This window comes from Chiloscyllium plagiosum, unplaced genomic scaffold, assembly GCF_037043375.1.
Source record: "Chiloscyllium plagiosum isolate Xiang-an unplaced genomic scaffold, Cpla_swu_hap1 HiC_scaffold_23, whole genome shotgun sequence".
In the NCBI taxonomy this organism is placed as follows: domain Eukaryota; kingdom Metazoa; phylum Chordata; class Chondrichthyes; order Orectolobiformes; family Hemiscylliidae; genus Chiloscyllium; species Chiloscyllium plagiosum.
Window position 1 is genome coordinate 60,533,405 of NW_028270161.1, and position 26,219 is coordinate 60,559,623.

At 45.3% G+C, this 26,219-nt stretch overlaps 1 protein-coding gene across 3 annotated transcripts in view; it reads left to right on the plus strand.

Moving 5' to 3' along the window:
* LOC122561437 (dynein axonemal heavy chain 3-like) overlaps positions 1-26,219 on the plus strand; it is a 557,691-nt gene that overhangs the window by 126,083 nt on the left and 405,389 nt on the right. For all 3 annotated transcript variants that reach the window (XM_087999740.1, XM_087999741.1, XM_087999742.1), the window contains exon 7: positions 20,628-20,766. In XM_087999740.1, the coding sequence (XP_087855866.1) occupies positions 20,628-20,766 (139 nt within the window). The remainder of the gene's footprint in view (positions 1-20,627; positions 20,767-26,219) is intronic.

Sequence of the window (26,219 nt, forward strand, 5' to 3'; positions counted from 1 at the left end):
CTGAGAAGGCATTTTGGACAGAAGAAGATACAGAAAGTTTGTGAGGATCCATTCTGTGCGAACTTTGAGACACTAAGTTTTAATTTATTGTTCTAATTACATGGATTTATATAAGTGGGACCTATGTTATTGTAACAGCATTCCAATAGAACCTTGTTTTATTCAGGAATAGGTAGCTCATGAGGGATTGTTTAGTTTGGTAGTTGTTCTGTTAATTTGTTCACTGTTGGAGTTAGATAGATAAATTGTTACTTGTTGATTATAAAGTATGTGAAAGGATTCCACTTTATTTAACCATTCCTTTATAACAGATTGGGACTAAGAGGTAGGTTATACTACTTGTCATCCCTTCCTTATTAAGTTACAAGGTGAGGTGCTCCTGTCTGGGATTTTTGGTTTTAATGATCAGAGGTGTGTTGACCTCTACTTCGCAATGCTATACTGGTTGTGTTGATAAGAGGGAGCCAATGGATGACATCTACCTGGATTTTCAGAAAACACTCGATAGGGTTAGATTAGATTCCCTACAGTGTGGAAACAGGTCCTTCAGCTTAACCAGTCCACACCGACCCTCCGAAGAGTAACCCATCCAGATCCATTTACGTCTGACTAATGCACCTAACACTATGGGCAATATAGCACGGCCAATTCTCCTAACCTGCACATCTTTGGACTCTAACCGGAGCACCCAGAGGAAATCCACACAGACATGGGGAGAATGTGCAAACTCCACACAGACAGTCGCCTGAGGCTGGAATCGAACATGGGACCCTGGTGCTGTGAGGCAGCATTGCTAACTACTGAGCCGCCCTAGTACCACATGAGCATGTAAAATTGGATTGAGAGTGGTTAACTGAAATGGATAAAGTACTGGATGACAGACAGGAGGCAAAGTATTAATAATGGGTCTTTTTCTGAGTGGCAGCCACTGACTAGTAGGTTAAAGTGCTTGGACCCCAACTATTTACAATGTCTATCAATGATTTAGATTAGGGTACTAATTGTAATATCTCCAGGTTTGCAGGGTGGGAGGGTGAACTGTAAGGAGGAAAAGTTGAGTGAGTGGGCAAATACATGGCAAATAAAGTATAATGTGGATAAATGTGAGGTCATCTACTTTGGTAGCAACAACAGGAAGGCAGTTTCTTACCTGAGCTTGGGAAAGGGGGGAGATGCAACAAGACCTGGGTATCCTTGTACACCAGTTGCTGAATGAAAGCATGCAGATACAGCAAGCAAGAAAGCAGGTAAAGAGCATGTTGGCTTTCATCGCGAGAGAATTCGTGTACAGGAGCAGGGATGGTTTTGTTGTACTTGTACAGGGCTTCAGTGAAACCACGTCTGGAGAATAGTGTGCAGTTTTTTTTTATCTGAGACATGGAGGGAGTGCAGTGAAGGTTTCCCAGACTGATTCCTGGGATGGCAGAACTGACATAGGAGGACGGACTGGATTAGTTCTGGCTTTATTTGCTATTGTTTAGAAGAATAGGGAAGATCTCATAGAAACCTATAAAGTTTTAATAGGACTGAATAGGGTAAACACAGGAAGGATAATTCAAAAGACCACGGAGTCCAGAAACTAGGGTCACCATCTAAGGATATGGGATAGGCATTTAGGACTGAGATGAGGAGAAATTTCTTCACCCAGAGAGTGGTGAGCCTGTGGAATTCTCTAACACATAAAATGGCTATGACCAAAACATTGAATGTTTTCAAGAAGGACTTAGATGTAGTTCTTAGGGGTAAAGGGATCAAAGTGTATGGGGAGAAAGCAGGAACAGGGGACTGAATTGGATAATCAGCCATGATCATATGGAATGGAGAGGTGGGCTGGAAGGGCTGAATGGCCTATTTCTACTCCTATTTTCTACATTTGTATGTTCTTTCCTTCAAAAAGTGTTACTTCCAAGATGTTCAAGACACTTTCAACTGATGATATTGTCAGATTATAACTCATCTTCACAAAGCAAGGGTGACATCATTTTTAATGTTTTAATTTTTGAATGCTCTCTTGTAGCTCCCGATGGGTTGTAGTTGTCCTTTCAGTTTCAAAGTGAGCCTTTCCTTTGTTCCATCATTAGTTTTAAGTCCTGCTGCTATCTGCTTTGATCCCTCTTGCTCAGGTTCGATCTGTATATGTGAACCAGACTGTTTTAATCCATCTCCCATTGCTCTTTACACTTTGTTGTCAGTCTGAGATTCTGATGTCCCTTTAAGATGAGCAGTTGGAAGGTTTTGAGTCTTTGATTGAAATGGTGGTTGCTGCAACAGGATTTCAGACACTTGTGGATCTTTTACGTCACTTGCATTTACTTATAAATTTCAGTTTTACCAGCTTTGTCAGTCTTTGTTTGTAACTCCAGCCAAGCCATTTCCCTATTTCAAAAATCATTACCTTTAATTTCGAACATAGAAACAAAGAGGAGAAAGTGAGGACTGCAGATGCTGGAGATCAGAGCTGAAAATGTGGTGCTGGAAAAGTGCAGCAGGAATGAGGAAAGTGCATTCCTGAAGAAGGGCTCATGCCCGAAACGTCGATTTTCCTGCTCCTTGGATGCTGCCTGACCTGCTGCGCTTTTCCAGCAACACATTTTCAACATAGAAACAAACTCTATTATTACAGGACTAGAGGCTAGGTCATACTTTGACAGAATCACAAAACAGTGCAGAGAGAGGCCATTTGGCCCATCATGCCTGAACTGGTTCTATCCTCTAGTGCCAATCTCCTGTTTTTTCCCATATTACTGCACATCATTTTTAACCATCCAGTGCCCTCTTGAATATCTAAATTGTATATGCCTCCACAAAATTTCCAGGCAGTGCATTCCAGACCTTAATTATTCACTGTATGAAAAATGTTTTTCCTCACATCATCCTTGCTTCATTTTTGCACATCACTCTAAATTCATGCCCTTTTGTTCATTTTAATTTTTCAAGCAGAAACAGCTTCTCCCTATTTACTCTATCCAACTCACTGAAGAGTTTGAAAATCTCTCTCCGATCTCCTGTCAGTCATCTTCTCTCCAAAGAGAACAGTCCTACTGCTTCAAAATACCCTCACAGCTGAAATTTCTCATTCGTGTAGATCACTTCTGCACTCTTTCCACTGTCTTCGCATCTTTCCTATAATGTGACACCCACAAATGTACACAATACTCTAGGTGAGGTCTAACAAGTATCTTGTATTAATTCACCAGACTCTCCTTGCTCTATTTCATCTTGAATTTCAACATTTTAAATGATCTCAATGTAATGGAATCTCCATAATTTGACTAATTCAATACATTTTTATACTGTGAATCTTCTGGAGGGAGATACCCATCACCTAACACTGTTAGTGATTGAGATGACCCTGTACCTCCCTTACCCCTACACCTCACCCACCGCATGTCCCTTACCCATCACCCATTTACCTGTCAGCCCACCCCTTCATCCATCCCATCCCCTCACCAACCTTGCACCATTGCCCTACTCACTTACCAATCAATCACTCCATTTCCACCCCCACATACTTTCCACCCTAACTCATTACCCACTCCAAACTTTACCTCCTTTACCCATGTGCTGTTGTACCTTTTACCCATTCACTGTCATCTGAATGCCTACCCCAACCCCATACCCATCTGCTAGGCAACACCATTACCTACATGGCACAGTCCACCTTACCCATCCACCACCCTATCGTCTTACCCACCTTCCATAAACACCAACATTGCCACGTTTTAAACTGTGCCCACTTCCTGGAGTACAGCAGTAATTGCTGTAACAAGGGATGTGACCTCTGATGCTGTCCATGCAGTATGTTGGACTGCACCTGTTGGGGTGGATTCTGCTGAGAAACAGGCAAAACCAACAAGATAACTTCTTACCTAACCTGGGTGGGAGTCCCTATGTCCAACCCAAATTGGAAAGTTTGGCCCATCCCAATTTGTCTGTCTATTTCATGGAACAAAAATGGGGAAGTACAAGTCTTTTATTTCCTGTATTGTGATATTTTACAGGAGCAAATACTTTACAAGCTACCAGTTTTTGCAAACCCTAACCACTCATAAATAATTCTCTGGGGACATGGTATCCAATTCCTCAGTGTGATAGTTCTCCTTTTTAATTTCCACCAGTCAGCTCTGGTATGTCCTCATCACAAAATTAGCATATTGCCTCCTTGAATAGTCTTTTCTTTACTACTCTGAGGAGTATTGGTATCTTAAATCCTGGTATCCTCCTCAATCTTATATCTAATGATTTCTTTGCAGACCACAGCTGACAGCTACTCACATGCTTGTGAGACGAGACATAGTCGATCTTTAAAATGCTATGGTCTTCGAGGTGCGGCCTGATTCCTAATGAGACACTATTGCAAATTCCTTTGTAGTTATTGTTTGAAACCTTGTTCAACCTTGACGCCATCTGTCAAGTCACATTTCCTTTTCTCCAATCAATTCCACAGAAGTCTGATTCTGTTTCTTTTTCAGGTTTCTACATTCTTCCACATAAGTGTCTGGTCTGAGCACATACACAGTACCATGGTGGTTTTCACTCTAAAACTGTAGCCCTGAAATAAACTTAGCAGTAGAATGGACCAACATTCTTTTGGCAATTGTAACTTTGTAGCAATTCTCTCAAATGAAATAGGGATGTGAGATTGATTTAGGGCTGAGGAGAGAGATCAGGAGTGAGGGATCAGATTAGGATTGATGTAGGGTAATGTGGAGAGTGCAGTTCAGTAGGATTATTTTAGAGATTGTTACAGGACTATGGGGAGAGAGGGTGACATTGGGAATAGTTTGGGATTGATACAGGGCCTTGGAGACAGATCTGGACAGTGGGATTAATTTGGGATTAATACAGCGCCTTGGCGAGATACGGCAGGACAGTGGATGAGTTTGAGTTTGATTCAGGGCTATGGAGAGAGGAGGGCAGTGGGATTAATTTGGGATTGATGCAGGGCTGTGGGGAGAGAGTGGGACAATGGGATTCATTTGAGATTGATGCAGGACAATGGGGAGAGAGTGGGACAGTGGATTAGTTTAGGGTTGATATACTAAAATGTTGGTCCATTTCTTCCTTCTGCAGTACAAGAATTGTTTTTCTCCTGGTTCATCTCATTATTAGGACAAACTTGATATACATCACTCAATTAAAACGCCCTCACATTTAACCCTCAGTGGTGCTTGCTATTGATACCAGCAAACACTGTACTGCAGCTGGGGCAAGCCTCTTCCATTCAAGGCAATCTGATTTGAACATCCACTGATCGAAGTCGATGCTGGTATAGGTATTGCTCTTACACTTTGTGGACAGTGCACTTAATCAAAGTGAAATCCCCACAAAGGAGCTACAAGTATTTGTCTCCAGGCACTACGGCCTTTAATGTTGTGACCATGTTTGTATTCCTCTCTGTGGGCTGTGGAACAATTCAATAGAAGGTTAATCATCTCTGTTATGTGAAGATCATTACACATCACTGGACATTGCTCAGAGATCTGAGGTCCTGCCGTGGGAATCAATCAATCAGTGTGAGTCTCTATTTGCTTGGTGTGTTCTCAGCTGTTACTGACATGGTGACTTGTAATTCTGTCTCCCCACAAATAATTGAGAATATAAATGGCACACATTTGTTTGTTGATGTGTTGTTAAATGGTTCTTCTCAATCTCTGCTCCCCAAATGTCCATTGTCAGCATTAGAGGGAGATGAGACAAATGGGTTATGGAGCCTGTTAGGATCCTGAAGTCTTTTCTGTTGCCCCTTGGTGATGTGAAAGGTGGGGAGTTTTCTTTTGTCAATGATGTGCTAATACAACAATATGTCCTCCCTCAGGTTTGAGACTGGAACCTCTCTATTTCTACCTGCTGGTCAGTGTGATTGCTTCCTGTGTCAGTCATTCTCTCAAAGTGAGAACCTGTCATCATAAGCTAATTCTCTGCCTTAGTCTTGTTGCTTAAGTAAATGGTTTTGAAGTTTCTTTGCTTGTTGCTGAATGATGCATCTCTCTTCGTATGAGTGGAGATGGCAGATTGTACGTTGTTCCAGATCCCAATCCGAAGTAGCTGGATCCTGAATTATCCCATGGTGGATAGAAAATTTGAATGTAAATGGGAAGCACTGGTTAGAGAATCCTCTGTGAGAACAGATACAGACACAGGGTACCTTTCTGAGCTACTGTCACCAGTGACTAGTGAGCTGAAGGGTTTGTCCCTGTGCTGTACTATTCTATGACTGGTTTCGCCATTGGCTGGGGTACATTGTACATGATAGCCCATGAACAGGGCATCTTACTGCCCCCCCCAAAATGCCATTCCCTTGGCTATGATGACAGTCAATCCAGTAATGCCCATGCTGTGCCCCATCTGAAAGTTAAGTTGCCCCTCAGTGTTTCTTAATCACAGATCACAGTTCTTCCCTCTGCCTCCAACACCCCAATCAAATCAGTTACTCTCCCCTTACTTCCCTGAAATTAATCAGGATGTTGCTGTGTGTTAATGTAGTATATACATTTATGTTGTACATTGTATGGTGTTATAGTCCATATGAGAGAAGAGGAATGACCTGGTCAATACTTATTCTTCAAACTGCATCACAAAGCCCAGTTTACCTACTCATTGTTGCTTGGTGGTGATGTGTGCAAGTCAGGTTTTTGTTTTGCAACAGAGACTACATTTCAAGGGGAGCTCACTTGTCAGCAAGAGTGTTGAGCTATCCTTGTTTGTGAAAAGTGTCATATCAATGCAAGTCTTCTTTTCTTTGTTCTTCCAAGAAACACCATGTGAATATAGATGATAAAAGATTTAAACACAATGAGGAGGGCTCTCCATAAAACCTGGGTACATTGTGAATTTGTTACAGTAAATTTGCAACAACGGAGTGGTCCAAGATATTGAAACAAATGATTAATTACAGGAAAAAGTTAAATATCATTGAAATAGTAGCTATTCCACATTGACTCAAATATTCACAGTCAGGTTCATTGTGTCTGTACGGCCTTTGCTCAGATTATCCCAAAACTAATCCCACTTTCTATCCATAGCCATGTATCAACCCAAATGAATATCTTTATTCTAGTCTTTCCCAAAACCCCTGCATCAATTCCAAAGTAAATGCACATCTTCCATTGTTCTAAACTCCTTTGGAATGAGCCTATCCCCATAAAACAACATACTCATTCCAGGTACTAGGAAAAGTGAGGATTGCAGATGCTGGAGAGTCAGAGTGGAAAAGTGTGGTGCTGGATAGCACAGCAGGTCAGGCAGCATCGAGGAGCAGGAGAGTCAATGTTTCGGACTTAAGCTCTTCATCAGGAATGTGGAGGGGAAGGGGGGATGAGAGATAAATATGGGGATAGCACTGGGAGAAAGGTAGCTGTGAAGGTGATAGGTTGATGAAGGTGAGGGATAATAGTGAAGGGTCAGTGACCAGGGTGGAGCAGATTGGTGGGAAGGAAGATAGAGAGGTAGGACAGGTCAAGACAGTGTGCCAAGTTGGAGGGATGAGGTGGGGGGACGGGAGATTTGGAATCTGGTGAAATCAATGTTGATGTCTTTGGTTGAAGGGGTCAGATGAAAGATGAGGCGTTCTTTCTCCAGATGTCAGGTGACTTGGATTTGGCGGTGCAATCTTGTAAACCTCCTGTGAATTGCCTCCAACATTTGACATCCTTCCTTAATTATGGGAAGACCAAAACTGCACACTGTATTTGAGATGTTGTCTCACCAATGCCTTGAAAAACTGAAGAATAACATGCTCAAGTTTTCGTTAAGTTCCCCTCGTAATAAAGGATAGCGTCCAATGAACTTTCTTGATTGCTGTACCTGCAAACTAACTTTGTGTGACACATGCACTGGAACAGAGATTCCTTTTACACCTTGGAATCCTGGAGTCATTATCCACTTTCATTCTTCCTGCTAATGTGAACATCTTCTTGTTTTTTCATATTGTACTCCACCTGCCAGATGTTTATGCACACTCCCACAACCTATCTATATTCTTCTTCACACTCCTTATGTCTTCTTCAAAACATATTTTCCTACTTGTCTTGGCATCATCTGTGATTTAGCCATCATGCTTTTGCTTCCTTCATCTAAGTTATTGATGTAAACTGTAAAAGGTTGAAGCCCTGGGAGACTGCATTCATCACAGCCTGCTAATCAAAGACAGATTCATATATATGCTCTCTGTTTTCTGCCAGCCAGCTGATTTTCTATTGTTGTTACCATGTGACCCTCTACACCATGGGCTTTCATTTTCTGCAATAACCTTTGGTATGGCACCATACCAAATGCCATCAGAAAATCCCAAACTAATCCCTCTTCATGGCCCTGTTTGAATCCCAAGCTAATCTCCCTGGTGTTGGATTAGGGTGGACAAAGTCAGAAGTCCATTTGGGAGTAATACAGGACCATGCTGCTCCGTCGTCAGGTGATAGAGCAGCGCTCTGAAAGCTTGCAATTTCAAATAAACCTATTGAACTACAACCTGGTGTCATTTGACTTCTGACTTAATCTCTCTGCATCACTCTCTTCTCATGGCCCTGTATTACTCCCAAACAAATCCCATAGCCCTACTCCCTCATGGCCCTGTTGCAATGTTCCATAGACTTGGATCAATCCCAAACGATTCCCAATTTCCCACTGTCTTTCAACAGCCCTGCATTAATTGTAAAATAAGCCCACTTCTCCAATTCTTCCTGGTAGCCAACTCAATTCACAAATTAATCCCACTGCCCTGCTCTCTCCCCATAGCCTTGTATCAATCTCAAATAAATCTAAATGTCCCATTCTGTCCTCATTGCCCCCGGTATCAAACTCAAATTACTCCCAATGTCCGATCTCTTTGTATCTTGTTCGCATTCAAATATTTGTCTACTTGCCCTAAATAAAATGCAGTGAACTGCATTCATGAACTCTATTAAACCACGGGAGGAAAGAAAAACCTTGTTTTATTTTTATTCATCCTGCTTCCTCAATCATTCAGTACTTGAATTTTTGATCCATGTTTGGGCCCGTGATGAAGTTCCACTCAAATTTATCTCCATGTAATGTCTTGACATTTTCTTAAATGAAGGGATTTACAAGTGGTCGATGGTTTTCAGACTTTAAATTAATGATAACAAAGCCTTTGATTTATACCACTCTGACACCTTTCTCTAGCTAGGTTGCAGTTTAATTTATTTCTTTGTTGTTTTGCTCACAATTTGATATTGGAACTTTTTTTCCTATTGTCTTAATGGTTGTCAAGTTTTAATTCATCACTGAGATGTCATCGTATTCAGGAATGCCTATTTCCTGGGTGCTATGAGGTTTGGAATGTTCTAATATGTGTGTACTGGCACCCAAGCTTCATTGCGAGGTGCACTGAATAACTGTCTGCCAGGAGAGTAAGAAAGGCACAGCCAGATGGCTTCTTTATCTTCTTGTGTAATCATTTCTGTCAGAAACTGTTGGACTTTTCTGTATCGTTTATCTGTTTGCCAGTTCTGTAGAGTTTTCAGCATAAGTTTCAGGCTGCAGAGAGGAACCAGTAAAGGCACAGAACTTCACTTGCTTCAATCTTGGGTTTATGTCGTTCCAACAAAAGTGACCAGGGAAATCAATTCTCAATCAACCTTCTCAGAGTGTGCACTTTGCACTGAGTAAACTCCCTTGGGGATGAAGCTCAGCAGAACTGACATTACCCTGTGAGACAGGTTGGGAGGCAAGAATCCTCTGAAAATAGCACGCAAAGTGCAATAACTCTACCGAGGCCAGAATCCTGTCACCAAGTCACCCTTTATTTAAATGGGGAGAACCTTTGACACTGAGCCAGCTCCCTTAGAGTGAACAGGGATGTCTGACCCTCCTGTTTATATCTGTCAGCCAGTCTCCCTGTTTGGATCAGGTTAACAGTCTCAATCAAGGAACTCATATTCTATGAGGTCCACCATTACAATCAGGATATCCCTCCCCCTCTAAGTCTGAAAACATAGGCTGGTGTTTTTGATTAGATTACTTACAGTGTGGAAACAGGCCTTTTGGCCCAACAAGTCCACACCAACCAGCCAAAGTGCAGCCCACCCAGACCCTTACCCCTACATTTACCCCTTCATCTAACACTACGGACAATTTAGCATGGCCAATTCACCCAACCTGCACATTTTTGGAGTGTAGGAAGAAACTGGAGCTCCTCCTGGGACATTTTAGTACTAGGTCAGGTTCCTCCAACTCTGCTTCTGAAACAGACAGTGTCTAATGCACAGCGTCTAAAGCACATTAATTCACCTCTCATGCCCAGAGGGTCTTGGAAGAAACTCATTTTCCCCTTCAGGTGGCAAAGGCGTTGAGGTGGCCACATCTAATATGTCCACACAGATTCCGAGGTATCCTCAATGCTTGATGGAAAGCGAGAACCCTCAGGTCCCTCAAGTTAGAAAGGTTGTGAAGGAGCCGGGCAGGTTTTGCTCCTGCACCATTTTCAAGTTTGCAGCTTTCATATGGTCCACGTACTTGTTCTGGACCATCTTACCTATCTGGTCACTGGACATGATCTTGCATCGACCGTGCTTCTTGCCCATGCAGGGCCATTTCTGTGGTTTCTACACAAGTTTGCCCCCTGAAGTAAACTGTCTCTCTCACTTTAGTGGAGTCTTGTGTCCAGCATTGATGCTCCTGATGTCGTTTTACCCTACACCTCTACGTCTAGGAATATCAGATTTAATCTGGTGTGGAATCTTCTCCCCATTAGCAACTCTGCTGGAGTTATCCCTATAGTTGTATGAGAGATGGTCCTGTAATCAATAGGAACCATGATAGTTTAGTATCTAGTGAAGCTATAGACTGTTTCTTAGGCCTGCCTTCAAAGTTTGGATTGCTCTTTCTACCAGATCATTGTATGATGGATGGTATGAAGTTGTCCTTATATGACAACCATTTGAGTTTAGTAAATAAAGGCCTGTTATCTGTGACCAACTCTTCCAACAGTGTGTATATTGCAAAAGACATGGTTACATGTTTGAAAAATGAATTCTATGCTTGTCCAGCCACTTTGAATGGGCATCCATAATGACTAAGAGCATCGTGCGCATGAAAGGACCTGCATAGTCCAATGTTCACCCAGCCATTCCAATGAATGCAGTGACCTTGGTGGCAGTAATTGTTGTCCATGTTGGCACTCTGGGCACTGCCCCACCAATGTCTGCATCCAGTCCTGGCCACCAGACATAATTTCTTGCCAACATCTTTATTTTGGAAACCCATGGACAGAGTGGGTGGAGTTCAGCCAGTATCCCGTGGCCGCCTTTGGTCAGGACAATCACTCATATTCCCCATAATAAAAGGTTTTAGTTCTGGTTGTGATGACATTTTGGTTTCCCCCGTCACCACCAGCTATTTCAGTTTGTCAAGATCAGATCTTTCTGTGTCCAAAGTTTGATATTGGAAGTGTGTCCAGAAAATTTAAAACCATTATGGACTCTTCCAGTGGTGGTACTACTGGTGGTGTGTTGGCCAACGGGAGGTGGCTCAATGCATCCTCATTTGCTACCTGGCCACCCAGGCAGTATTCCAACTTGTAATTATATGCACTTAGTATTAGAGCCTACTACTGAATTCTGCCTGAAGCTATGGGCAGCACTGCCTTGTCCTTTTGAAGTAGACCTTGCAGGAGTTTGTTGTCCATTATTATGTCCGTAAAGGTATTGGTGGAACTTCCTGACCCCGAATATGACTGCCAATCCTTACTTCTATATCTGGGCACATATACACTCTGCATTACCCAAAGTCCTGGATTTTGGTTCATATGCTATTGAGCATTCCTCTCCCTTGGGCCTCCTTTGAGCTAATACTACTCTGATGCCATACAGAGTGGCATTGCATGTCAATATCAGATCTCACTTGGAGTCATAGTGTGCTAACACCTAACAGGATGATAGCTGTTTCATCACTTCCCTGAAAACTATGGTTTGGCTATGCAACCGTTTCCAAGGCTGACTCTTTAAGATGTAGAGGTGCCAGTGTTGGACTGGGATGGACAAAGTTAAAAATCACATAACACCAGGTTATACTCCAAAAGGTTTATTTGGACTTGTACCTCCAAATAAACCTTTGTTAAGAGATTAGATTACTTAGTGTGGAAACAGGCCCTTCGGCCCAACAAGACCACACCGACCCGCCTAAGCGCAACCCACCCATTCCCCTACATTTACCCACCTCCCTAACACTATGGGCAATTTAGCATGGCCAATTCACCTGACCTGCACATCTTTGGACTGTGGGAGGAAACCGGAGGAAACCCACGCAGACACGGGGAGAATGTGCAAACTCCACACAGTCAGTTGCCTGAGTCGGGAATTGAACCCGGGTCTCTGGTGCTGTGAGGCAGCAGTGCTAACCACTGTGCCACCGTGCCGCCCCTGATGCTGCAAAGGTGCCTAGATGGCTGCCAGGTTACATATGTATCTTCTGTAATAATTCACCAGCTCAAGGAAAGACCTATGCTCCAGTACAGATGTAGGAGCTGGGGCAGCTTTGATCACCCTCACTCTGTAGTCTGGATGTAGTCTGGTCGTGTCAAATCTGTGGCCCAACTAGATTATTTGGGATGCCTGGAACACATATTTTTTCTCTTTAAGACCATAGGACCACCTAAGAGAAACATGTAAGGACTAAGTCCAAGTAATCTTAATGCTCCTTATGAGCATGTCATCTAGATCAATCAGAGCCTGGTGTAGACTTTATAAAATGTTCTCCATTGTCCACTGAAGCAAAACCAATAGTGTCTCAGAATTAGACAAGGCTTTGTCAGGAGAATTGCTGGTTGCTTTTCATTTGCTGCAACGTCATTTGCCTGGAAAAAAAAAACCAATGCATTCTTCCCACATATTGGGCTCAGTGTTCGATAGCAAGATTGAATGATTGAAGCTTCCCAAAGAACGGCATGATGCCAGAAATGCTTACCCCAACTCAAAAATGACTGTTGCTAGCAAATTTCTTCAGGAGTGTGCTTTTCTCTCATCATCACTGAAATAACTCTACATTTGCCGGTATCCCCAAGTCAACTTTTTTTTTCCACACATGGAGAGGCTTTGCTACTTACAACCATCTCTCGGAGTGAACAGAGTTTATAACACACCTGTTCTTTTGTCCTTTTTTTTTCTTTGATCTTTTTAAATTTTTTTTGAATCTCATTTTTATTCTTCTTCTTTTTCCCTACACTACCGCCTAACTGCAGTAGTGCTTATGTTTTCCCCAGCACTCATATTGTGTGTGTGTGTGTGCAGGTGAGACACAGTGAAAGACAACAGGGTGTACAAACTCTTATTCAATTCCCACCACCAGGAACAAAGGAAGCACCCAAGTGACCAGTGACAAGCAGTGCCCTTCTCAGGGAGCAATGCTGCATGATCAAACAGTGAAGGGGAGCGCAGGGATTAAATCAACACTTTTTTTTATTTTATTAAACAATTATGAAACATTTTACAAAACAGTTTACAAAAAGAGTTAACATTTACAGCTGTATACAAGAGACAGCAATTTTACAAGGGAGAGGAGCAGCAAAACCAGGCTCCAAACCATACCATTCAACCAGTTTACAGGGAAATGAGGACAAACCTCAAATCCCAGTTTCACATATAAAAGACAGTGACAATGACATTTGTACATAAAAGGACAATCCAGTTACATAAAAAAGTGCATACAATACAGACCCAGCAAGCCCCCGTCCCTCCCATTCTAAGGCAGCCACCCCTACCCACCTTCCGGCTCTCGGTCCACCCCATGCCTCTTCCAGTTATTGGTTCCCCCCTGACACACCTTTTGACCACCTCTAAGGCAGCCCGGCCCGGTACCTGCCCGGGGTGACAGCAGTCAGGACAGCTACCCGCCTTCTGGCTCTCGGAAAACACCCGAGTGGCCAGTGACAAGCAGTGCCCTTCACAAAAGGGCAATGCTGTGTGATCACTCACTCCTGTTTATATTTTTTCTTCTTTTTTTTCAAATTGCATTGTGTGTTTTTTAGATTAGATTACTTAGTGTGGAAACAGGCCCTTCGGCCCAACAAGTCCACACCGATGGTTGTAAGGGAGCTGGATCAGTAGCAAAGCCTCTCCACATGCGGGGAAAAAAAAAGTTGATTTGGGGATACCGGCAAATGTAGAGTTATTTCAGTGATGATGAGAGAAAAGCAACTCACCCAGATCCAGTCCCCTACATTTACCCCTTCACCTAACACTACGGGCAATTTAGCATGGCCAATTCACCTAATCTGCACATTTTTGGACTGTGGGAGGAAACCGGAGCACCCGGAGGAAAACCACGCAGACATGGGGAGAATGTGCAAACTCCACACAGACAGTTGCCTGAGGTGGGAATTGAACCCGGGTCTCTGGCGCTGTGAGGCAGCAGTGCTAACCACTGTGCCACCGTGCCACCCACTCCTGTTTATTTATATCTTTTTTTCTTTTTTTTTCCTTTTTTTTTATTTTAACCCCCACACTACCACCTAAGTGCGGTAGTGCTTATTTTATCCCCAGCACCCATGGTGTGTGTGTGCACAGGTGTGAGACACAGTGAAAGACACAAAGTGCACGAATCACGCCTGTTTATTTATTTTTTTTATTTTTTAAACTAGGATTCTTCTGCACTTACTGTTTCCTTTGGTGTTGGATTGTATTTTCTATAAGACCATAAGCTATTAGAGTGGAATCAAGCCATTTGACCCATTAGATTAGATTACTTAGTGTGGAAACAGGCCCTTCGGCCCAACAAGTCCACACCGCCCCGCCGAAGCGCAACCCACCCATACCCCTAAATTTACCCCTTCACCTAACACTACGGGCAATTTAACATGGCCAATTCACCTGACCTGCACATTTTTTTTTGGACTGTGGGAGGAAACCGGAGCACCCGGAGGAAACCCACGCAGACACAGGGAGAATGTGCAAACTCCACACAGTCAGTCGCCCTAGGCGGGAATTGAACCCGGGTCTCTGGCGCTGTGAGGCAGCAGTGCTAACCACTGTGCCACCGTGCCACCCACTCCTGTTTATTTTTTTTTATATCTTTTTTCTTTTTTTTTTCCTTTTTTTTTAATTTTAACCCCAACACTACCACCTAAGTGCAGTAGTGCTTATTTTATCCCCAGCACCCATGGTGTGTGTGTGCACAGGTGTGAGATACAGTGAAAGACACAAAGTGCACGAATCACGCCTGTTTATATCTGTCAGGCAGGGCTCCCTGATTGGACCAAACTAACAGCCTCAATCAGAAAACTCATATTCCATGAGGTCCATCTGACTAACCTCATTACAATCACTACACAAAGGTGTCAGTAAGGGAATCTAAATTCTTCCTGCTACTCCAGATCATTCCAAACTGTGGGAGTGGGTGGGGCACAGCTACCTACTGAGCAGTTAAAGTAATTCATGAGACGTATGACTTCACATCCTCATTAGCAATTGAGCACAACAATCCCATCCCGGGCGGCACAGTGGTCAGCACTGCTGCCTCACAGTGCCATGGACCCAGGTTCAATGCCTACCTCAGGCAACTGTCTGTGTGGAGTTTGCACATTCTCTGCGTGGCTTTCCTCCGGATGCTCTGGTTTCCTCCCACTGCCCAAAGATGTGCAGGTTAGGTGAATTGGCCATGCTAAAATTGCCTATAGTGTTAGGTGAAGGGATAAATGTTGGGGGATGGGTCTGGGCGGGTTGCTCTTCGGAGGGTCGGTGTGAACTTGTTGGGCTGAAGGGCCTGTTTCCACACTGTAACTAATCTAATCTAATCAGAAGGGGCCAGCCAATTAACAGGTTCCGGGGAGGGAGCTTCCCTTTTATGGCTACTCGGTGGTCCCACAGTTAGACACATTGGAGGTACTGGTGACCCTACTGATCTGACATCCAGATAGCTGGTTCACACATCCACCCACCTGTGCCAGCCACCTGGATAATAACCTGCCTGGCCTCTGAGGACACCTCAACATGGAATGTTTTCTTCCTCTTCCTGCAGTGGTCACCTCTGTCAAGGTGGCCAGGCCATTGTGCTGCATGAGGTGAGCCATCATCCTCAATTGGGTGGCTTTTTTTATTGATTCATGGAGAGAGAGTGAGGGGGGGGGAAGAGAGAGTGAGGGGGGGAAGAGAGAGTGAGGGGGGGAAGAGAGAGTGAGGAGGCCAGCATTTACTGCCTGTCCCTAGTTATCCGTGAGAAGGTGGTGGTGAGCTGCCTTCTTGAACCGCTGCAGTCATGTGTTGGAGATTGACTCATAATGGCCTTCAGGAGGGAATTCCAGGATTTTGACCAGTAACAGTGAAGGAGTCAGACTAGTGAGTAGCTTGGAGGGGAACTTTCAATGAGTGATGTTCCCATGTATCAGCTGCCCTTGTCCTTCTAGGTGGAAGTGGTTGTGAGCTTGGGAGGTGCTATCTAAGATTTTTTGGTGAATTACTGCAATGTATCTTGTCGATCTTACACACTGCTGCTGCTGAGCCTCCGAGGTAATGGGGTGGATTTTTGTGCATGTGGTGCCAAGCAGTGGGCTGCTTTGTCCTGGATGGTGTCAAGCTTCTTGAGTATTGTTGGGCTGCATCCATCCAGGCAAGTGGGAAGTTTTTCATCACATTCCTAACTTGTGCTTTTTAGACAGTGGACAGGTTTGGGCATCAGGAAGTCAGTATTCCTTGTATTCCATTACAGTATTCCCAGCCTCTGAACTGCTCTTCTTGCCACTGTATTTCTAGTTTGTTTCTGGTCAATAGTCATCCCCTAGAATTTTTGTAATGGAGAAAGGTTAGATATTCTCCTGTTGGAGATGGTTATTGTCTGCTATTGTGTTGCATGAATCTCACTAGCCACTCTTCAGTCCAGATCTTGCTGCATTTGAACACGGACTGCTTCAGTACCTGAGGGGTCATGAATGGTGCCTGAACATCGCACAATTATTGGCTAACATCCCCACTTCTAAACTTATAATGGACCAACTGTCATTGAAGGAGCAGCTGAAGATGGTTGGACGTAGGACATGACTCGCCCACCCCTCTCACCTTTCCCCTCTCCCCTGGCACTGTTCCAAATGCCTGATCTCTGAGTTTCAAACTGGGTTTCCCTTCTCAACCATTCTGCGTGGAGCAAAAGGTTCAGGACCTGTAACTTTAAAGACTTACTCGATTGTGCCTGTGTGCTCTAGTCTTTATAGTCTTTAACCTGCTTCGCCTAGAGATACTTTCGGTCTTTATTCCTTAAGTCCATGCTACATACCATGGCCAATGGACCACAGATAGCAAACCTCAGGTTGTTACCTGAACAACGACAGCAGCAGCTTGTATTCAGAAAGGCAGCTGCAAGCTGGAGCCCATTCTCCAAGCTGCTCAGTGCACACTGCTCAAAGGATGGTGGAAGCTGGAGGGACTTATAGAGGTGAGGAGGCATGAGGCCACATGGGGATTTGTAAATGAAGAATTATGAAAATGGAGACATTATTGGACAACATACTAACTTAAATTCAAGTTAAAACCTTTCCTAGTCTTGAGTAGACATTGACCAGCCCGATATTAGTAGCAGCGATGTCACACTCACTGCTTTCCGGGCTGAAACCGCTGAGAAGGGCAGGCTTTCTGACCACACTTGCTCATAAACTTTCTGAACTTTATTGTCTGGGATTATGCAGCTCCCTAATTCGTCAAAGAATTGAAAAGACAATCCTCATGAATTTTAATATTCCCCCTTGCTTTAGAAGTGGTTGATGCATATAATAAGCAGCTTACCTGATACAATTGGGAGGCTTAAGTACTTGGTACATTGACAATGATCCTCATTTAAACTGAGTGGGAAATATGGAAGACGGATGTCTGCAGGATGGCTGCCTCTCGTCTTTCTCTGTGGAACACCTTTTGAACTCATTATTTTGCTGGTTGAATTAAATGAACACGTTTGTCTTGGTCAGCACTTGTACCAAACGAAATTCTCTGTCTCTGGAACTTCCGAGGCGAGGGCTCCAACACAAATTGTCTCCCCCTGCCCACCCCTGAACTGCCTGAGTTCAGCTCCGTGGTCGCGCCTCCTCCAGGAACAGGCTTTTAAAGTCAAAGGAACTCCTGGGAATGGGCTGCGGGAGGGTGGCAAGTGCGATCCGTGAAAGATAACCATTTTTAATAAAGTTTAAAATTACACAACACCACATTTATTTGGGAGCACTAGCTTTCGGAGCGCTGTATTTTTAATAAGACCTCCCAGCAGGACTCTCTTACGGAGGGTAGTTGGAAAACGGGTTGCCCCCCTCTCTCCCTGCCTTCGGCTCTCCCATCCACTTCCTTTCTCCTTCTCCCCTTCTCGCTGTCTCCCTCTCTCTCTCCCTTTGTCCTGCTCTCCCTCTATCTCCTTGGCCCTCTCCCTCTCTCTCTCACTACCCCGTCTCTCCCTTTCCCCCATTCCCCCCTCTCCTTCTCTCTCTCCCCTTTTCCTCTCGCCCTCTCTCCCCTATCTCTCACTCTCCCTTTCCTCCATCCCCTCCCTCTCTCCCCTCCATCCCCTCCCTCTCTCCCCTGCCTCTCACTCTCCCCCATCCCTCTCTCTCTCTCCTTTCCCTCTCGCCCTCTCTCCCCTGCCTCTCACTCTCCCTTTTCCCCCATCCCCCCTCCTCTCTCCCCCCTTTTCCTCTCGCCCTCTCTCCCCTGCCTCTCACTCTCCCTTTCCTCCATCCCCTCCCTCTCTCCCCTGCCTCTCACTCTCCCTTTCCTCCATCCCCTCCCTCTCTCCCCTGCCTCTCACTCTCCCCCATCCCTCTCTCTCTCTCTCTCTCTCTCACGGTACACCATTGGCCCCCAAGCACACTGCTGTCCCTCCCCAGTGAGCATGGAGCTGAACAATCCCACCAGGAGGGTACTAGGAGATGTGAGTGGGACCCTCGGTGCCCTTTCTCTGCCCCAGCTCTGCGGGAACCGGCAGCACCCGCACCCCTCATTCACTCCCATCGATCCGGGCCAGCCATTTAATCAGCAAGAGGGCCACTCTGCCGCCCTGACTGAGCGAGCAGTAATGGGAGACGGAGAAGAGGCAAAACCCCCTCCGTGAGAAGCAAACGTTCATTACTCACGTGACAAGACAATTCGAGAGCCTCTGAAAGTAAAGCCAAAACAAAAAAGGATTTAATCGAGAAAGCAACAAATGATTGTGAAGTAACCAGGGATTGCACAAATCTCTAAAACCATGTTTGGGGATTCCAAATAAGAGGAGAAAGTGAGGGCTGCAGATGCTGGAGATCAGAGCTGAAAATGTGTTGCTGGAAAAGCGCAGCAGGTCAGGCAGCATCCTTTCTCCTGTTCCTTGGATGCTGCCTGACCTGCTGCGCTTTTCCAGCGATTCCAAATAAGAGACAGGCAGTGAAGCAATGCTTTATCAGGCTCTTCGGTGGGCATGTATGATCCTAATTACTGTGTGCAGGATGCAATAGGAATGCAGCCAGGACATCCAGGGTTACGGGAACAAACGGAAGAATGGGGATGAGAAACTTAACAGGCATGATTGAATGGCAGAGAGATTCGATGGGCTGAATGGCCTAATTTCTGCTCCTCTGTCTTATGGTCTTAGGCAGGAGTGATGATCAAGATGGGATGAAGTGGAGCCAGTCTGGGAGGTGCCTGGCCTGGCCCACAGTTTGTCTGATCCTGCTGTAACTGAGGGCCATCAGTATTGGCCGCTGCAGATACAGGAGGCCGAATGGCATTTCGATAACGGTGGCATCACCATCAATCCCCCCAAACGGGTCAGCCAGCGAACTCGGTCAGGGAGGAAGAAACAACTTCCCAATTCATAATAGCAGCAACTCTAGCATCTAGATAACGGCGTTCCCCACTGTCCTGAAGCACTTTTGTGCCAATGAAGTCGTTTTGAAGTGGAGCCCCATGTTGGAATAACCGAGGCAGGTATCTGCCGGTGATCTGTTTGAATGAAGTTGCTTGGGGGATAAATGTTGACCAAGGAGGGAAAACTCTGCAAATCTTTATATCACGCAGGGAGTCTCTAACACCGATTGCGTTAATCAACCCTAAGATCGTACCATGCAGGAGTAGGAAATTCAGCCCATCAAGTTTGCTCTGCCATTCAGTGAGATCGTGGCTGATCTGATAATCCTCAACCCCACTTTCCTGCTTTTACCCCATATCCCCCGATACCCTTCCTGATTAAAAATCCGACTCCCTGTGTCTGATGACAATGCAGCACTCTCTCAGTGCTGACACTCCAGTAGCTTCCTGGACCACAAGGAGCTTGTTGAATTGGACCATCGTATTGTCCCCTGGTGTTGTCGGGCACTCCATATCCTTCAGTATCCATCAGCTGTGAAAATCCCAATTATTGACAGCTCCCAGGTTACCCGACAGGGGTGAGGCTGTGGAAGAGGCGGAGGTGGTCAGAGTCACTGCCACCATTAAACATGACCCTCCCTGACCCTTGTCCATCCTGGGCCTCTGGGATACCCGCACAGCCAAGCCCACAGGCACTGAGGGCTGTGAGAATTTGTGTTCCAGTGCACCAATGCAAGGGGGAGGGGTTATTGCCAGTTGGAGAATATTTCCAATCTCCTCAGCAATTAAGAGGAGACCAATGGATGGAGAGGTGACAGTAACTGATGTGACTTCTGATCTTTCATATTTGTGTTTCCCTTGTAGGTACTATGATCTTATTGAACGATGTATTGATCCCAGTGTAGTGACTCCATTGAGCAACGATTGGCTGCAGAGAGCCTATGCCTATGTCCCTGTTGACCACGACACTCAGCTAAGGGACACATGTCAGCGGCTAACACAGGTACAAGCTGAGGAACACTTGCTGCCATTTTGTTTGTGGGTATGATGCGATGGCAGCAAATCAATGACAATAAATGTGTTCTTTTTAGAGGAAGTGTACATTTATTTACCAGGTTTAACAGAGTAACTAACCTCACCCTGGACCCACCAAGTCCCTCAAATCTCATTTTGACTCCCCCCAGAGACCCTTAACTCTCACCTTTAACCCCCCAAACCCCTTAACTCTCACCCTGACCCATTCCAACTCCCTCGACTTCTCATCCCAATTCCCCCAATGACCCTTAACCCTCATCTTGACCCCTCAGAGACTGTTAACCCTCACCAATACCTCCCACCAGTGACCATTAACCCTCACCCTGACCCCTCAGAGATTGTTAACCCTCAACAATACCTCCCACCAGAGACCCTGAAGTTTCACTCTGACCCCCCAGAGACCCTTAATCTGCTGCTTCATACCCACTCCATCTGGTTTATCTTTTACTAAGACAACATAAGCCCATCCTGACTCACGTCTGAGGCCTTGTCCTTATTGCTACACACTACTTTGTCAGATGTTAAGTAATGTTACTCAGAACTGCACTTGGCTAAACAGTTTAGTCTTTAAGGGAGTTGAGATATTGTTCTTTATCAAAGCCACAAATTGCCTATAGCTGCTCCTTTACTGTCCACTCTCCCATTACGGTCTTGACAGTCAGAGATCAGAGGTACATGGCCTGTCTTTGAAGATGTGATGCCTTTACTTGTTGATGAACAGTCAGTGGAAATGAGGGGCCCATTTGCACCTTGCCTCAGATTAGCATCAGGAATGAAAATCAGGCTATTGGCTTGTTGTTCCTGCGCTGGCACATCCACTCATTATTTGTCAAGTAGATTAGATTCCCAACAGTATGGAAATAGGCCCTTTGGCCCAACGAGTCCACAATGACCTTCCAAAGAGTAACTCACCCAGACTCATTCCCCTACACTTACCCCTGACAAATGCACCCAACACTATGGGCAATTTAGCATGGCCCATTCACCTGACCTGCACATCTTTGGACTGTGGGAGGAAACCAGAGCACCCAGAAGAAATCCAGGCAGACATGATTAGATTAGATTACTTACGGTGTGGAAACAGGCCCTTCGGCCCAACAAGTCCACACCGACCTGCCGAAGCGCAACCCACCCATACCCCTACACTAACCCCTTCACCTAACACTACGGGCAATTTAGCATGGCCAATTCACCTGACCTGCACATCTTTGGACTGTGGGAGGAAACCGGAGCACCCGGTGGAAACCCACGCAGACACGGGGAGAATGCGCAAACTCCACACAGTCAGTCGCCTGAGGCGGGAATTGAACCCGGGTCTCTGGCGCTGTGAGGCAGTAGTGCTAACCACTGTGCCACCGTGCCGCCCACATGGGGAGAATGTGTGAACTCCACACAGACAGTTGCCCGAGGCTGGAGTCGAACCCAGGTCCCTGACGCTGTGAGGCAGCAGTGCTAACCACTGAGCCACTGTGCCGCCCCACCACATCACATCACGCCATCTCCTCAAACATCCCATCATATCGGATTTGAGTGCCTGGGTTCATAGCAGGGCTTGTGTCAGGTCCCTTATGTTTGGGAAACTGAAGTTATCCCAGAAGGAGAAACCAGAGAAATGAACCACAGTCATACTTAGAAACCAAGTTACTGGTTGTACTGGACTCCTGCTTTGAAGCTTAGCAGATCAGTTGGCGCAGTATATCTCATTCTCCAGTTTTATCAGTTTAATTTTCAGAGATATATATTTTCAACTCCAGCATGACCTCGTCAGCTATTTAAGCACAGATGGTTTGGTGGTTATCGGTTGTGTCATAACAGAAATGTTTAAATGCACCATAGAAAGCAACCTGTCCTGATGCATCGCAGCTTGCTCTACTAAGACCGCAAGAAATTACTGGGAGTTGTGAATGCATTACAAAAACCAGCCTTCCTTCCACTGACTCCACTTACACTTCCCATTGCCTCGAGAAAGCAGACAACATTATCAAAAAGCAGCCCCCCCCCCCCCACCCTGGTTATACTGTCTTCCACCCTCTTCCATCAGGCAGAAGATACAAAAGTTTGAAAACACGTACCGACAGAGTCAAGAGCAGCATCTTCACCGCTGTTATCAAACATGTGAATAGACCTCTCATATATCAGAGGTGATCTTTCTCTGCACCTTCTCTGTAGCTGTAACATTATATTCTGCATTATATTCTACCCTGGTGTGAATGAATGATTTATTGTCATTTGTACTCTACAATGAACAACACAGTAAAATACAGTGAAAAGCTTTAGCTCTTGCCACAATCCAGCACCATTTGAATATTTTAAGATAAATCTGAAAGAACGTCTATCTTAGTTCTGCCGCCTCCACCATGGGTCCTGAGCTGGTTGACCAATGACAACTACACTGCCAACTGTGCCAGACTCGCCACTCTTCAGGCACCATCTCTTCATCACTGGGCCCACCTCGCCCTTGATGCTGGGTCCCATGCTGGACCCACAGTCGGCCCACACCCAGGAGCCCCCGGCTCCACTGCTGCTGCAGCCTCACCAATAACCAGGTGACCCTGGCCTGAGGCCTAGCACAACCAGAAGCCCCTGGCTCCATTGCCAGGCCAGGCTGCTGCCTTGTCAAGAGCTCCGTTCTGGCTGCTCTCTTCCACATGGCGCCTTTCACATGCTGCCTAAAGGAAGAGGGTGAAGTAAAAGACAGAAGACAAAAAGGGTAAGGAAAGAAGGGAGGAAGCGGCCGTCTGACCAAGGAGCCCAAATGCTGCCGACCTTATGGGTTCTCTGGTTAGCATGCAAAACAAAACTTTTCACTGTAGATCGTAACAGTAATCAAATCAGTAATCAAATTAAAAAAAGATCAGGTTCACAACTGTGGATAATGATCACTGTGCAGCTGGAAAAAAGGTGTGATCAGTGCAGAATAACGCAAATCGCGATTCAGGATTGACGTTGTAACAATCTGAATAAACTGCAATGGATGAAGGAAGATGCTTAGGATGTTCTCCTCCTTGGTTTACCCATGGCTCATCGGAGCAACAGCAACGTGCACTTATGTAGCATATTTAACATAATGAGGTATTCCAAGGCACATCACCTTCAGGGAAAGATAATGGTACAGTGAAAATGCCACTAGGTTAGCAAACCAGGACCCAAGGCTAATATTCGGAGGGACTGGGGTTATGTGGCACTCTGATGATGAAATTTGAATCAGTTAATACCAGGGAGAAAGAGTCTAATAGTGCCAATGTAACCACTGTCAACTGTAGTGAAAACCCATCAGAGTCACTAATGCCCTTTAGGGAAGGCAATCTGCCATCCTTACTCGGTCTGGCCTACATGTGACTCCCAGGTCCACAGCAATGTGATTGACCCTTAACTGCCCTCTGGGTAATTAGGAATGGGCAATAAATGCTGCTCCAATCAACGATGCCCACATCCTGTGTATGAATAAAAATTTAAAAAAGCAGGAATGTTAACAAATAAAATTGAATTAGAAGCCACATAGATAGACATTGAGATAGGTGAGTGGGTGTCTGAAAGGAAAATAAAGAGACACAGTGAGGGAACTCCTATCTATAGAGCCAATGTAGCTGAAGGCATAATCAGCAACAATGAAATTAGGGCTTACTCAAGAGACCAGAATTAGTGAAGCGCTGATATCTCTGGGGGTTGTGGAGCTGGAGGAGATGGCAGAGACTGGGACAGACCAGGCTCTGGAAGGAATTGAAACAAGGATGAGAATTTGAGGGCATTGTGGTACCATACCCAGCTCAGTCAGAGCACATGGGATAAGTGGGAAATGAGATTCAGTGTATGTTAGAACACAAACCATGGGCTTTCAGAGAGACACTGAAACTGAGAAACCTTTCTAGAACAAAAGATGAAAAAAGAAACAGCATTTTGTGTTTGTAATAACTCTAAAAGTCTGGAGAAACAGCATTTTGAAGTTCATGACTACTCGATGCTTCATGTCCCTGAATGTGAGTCTGTATTATGAGCTTACTATGCCCAGGACTGTCACACATGAGACCGGATGCCAGGAATCTCCATCACATACCCCACACGTAATCAATCTCTGTCATTGCATTGCACTGACTCCATGTTGGATGCTTGTAGCGCAGTATTACTGCTTGCCTCCTTACTGCCCGGCCTCACACTCAGACTCACAATGGAGCTACACCACTCAGCAGCTCATACAGCGCCAGCTCCTAGGCCTCTCCTCACAGCTTGGATCATGTACATATCACATCAATTCTCACCATAAGCAAAGACCACCACCAAGCTGCCTGGCTTCAACACCAACCCCTCCCAGCAGTATCAGGCACACACATCCTGTAGAATCTTCTTCATTCAAATCAACTCAAGACTTTGACCTATCATTCAGAATCCTTCAACATTTAACATCACCAATACCACATTCTTCTTCCTGGTAATGTACTCAGACAGTCACTGCTCTGGGGATTACCTCGCATGGTGCTAATGTATCCATTCCAATTTGATTTCATGCATCTCTCCTTCTGCAGGGGAGGATCCTGTATCACTAGCGTGAGGGTGTCCAGATTGGGAGAGGGGGCTGGAACTTGACATAGGCTCAGCTTCTTTAACAAACACGCACTGAACTGGCAGGGAGACAAGGGGCACTGAGCTGGTTTTGAACAGGAAACTGACTCCATCCAGCTATCATGAGAGGAACTCATCAACTGTCTCCACCCTGAAGCAAGTGACACTGACCTACCTTTAGTTTGTCCGTGCAGCCCTGAAACACCCAGTCCCCAGGACCCTTCTCTCCCAGCCTCTTGAAATTGCTGGAGGGGAACGAAACAGCAGAGGGCTCTGATTTTCAGAAGGCTGCTGGAAGCAAGCCCCTGCTGAGGCCAATACAAGGATAAGACTCTGGGCATGGCTATTAAGGTGTTGTCAGAGATACAGGGGGTAGCAGAGGAACATCTGGCAGAGTGGCCAGAGATTATTTAAGGCTTTGATGGATTCTTGATCAGTAAGGGAATGAGGAAAAGTCAAGAAAATGGACGTAGGAATGCTGAATCAGCCATGATCCTATTGAATGGTGGAGCAAGCTCAAGGGGTTGAATGGCCTACTCCTGTTCTTATTTCTTATCACTTCAAGGTGCAAGTGACTGGAAATCGTAGTGAAGGTACCTGCTTGCAGGTTTTAGGTCTTAACCATCTTCAGTGTGCTGTGATTGTATATCTTCAATCTTTGAGGAGAAAGTGAGGACTGCAGATGCTGGAGATCAGAGCTGAAAATGTGTTGCTGGAAAAGCGCAGCAGGTCAGGCAGCATCCAAGGAGCAGGAGAGTCGACGTTTCGGGCATAAGCCTGAAGAAGGCTGATTCCCGAAGAAGGGCTTATGCCCGAAACGTCGATTCTCCTGCTCCTTGGATGCTGCCTGACCTGCTGCGCTTT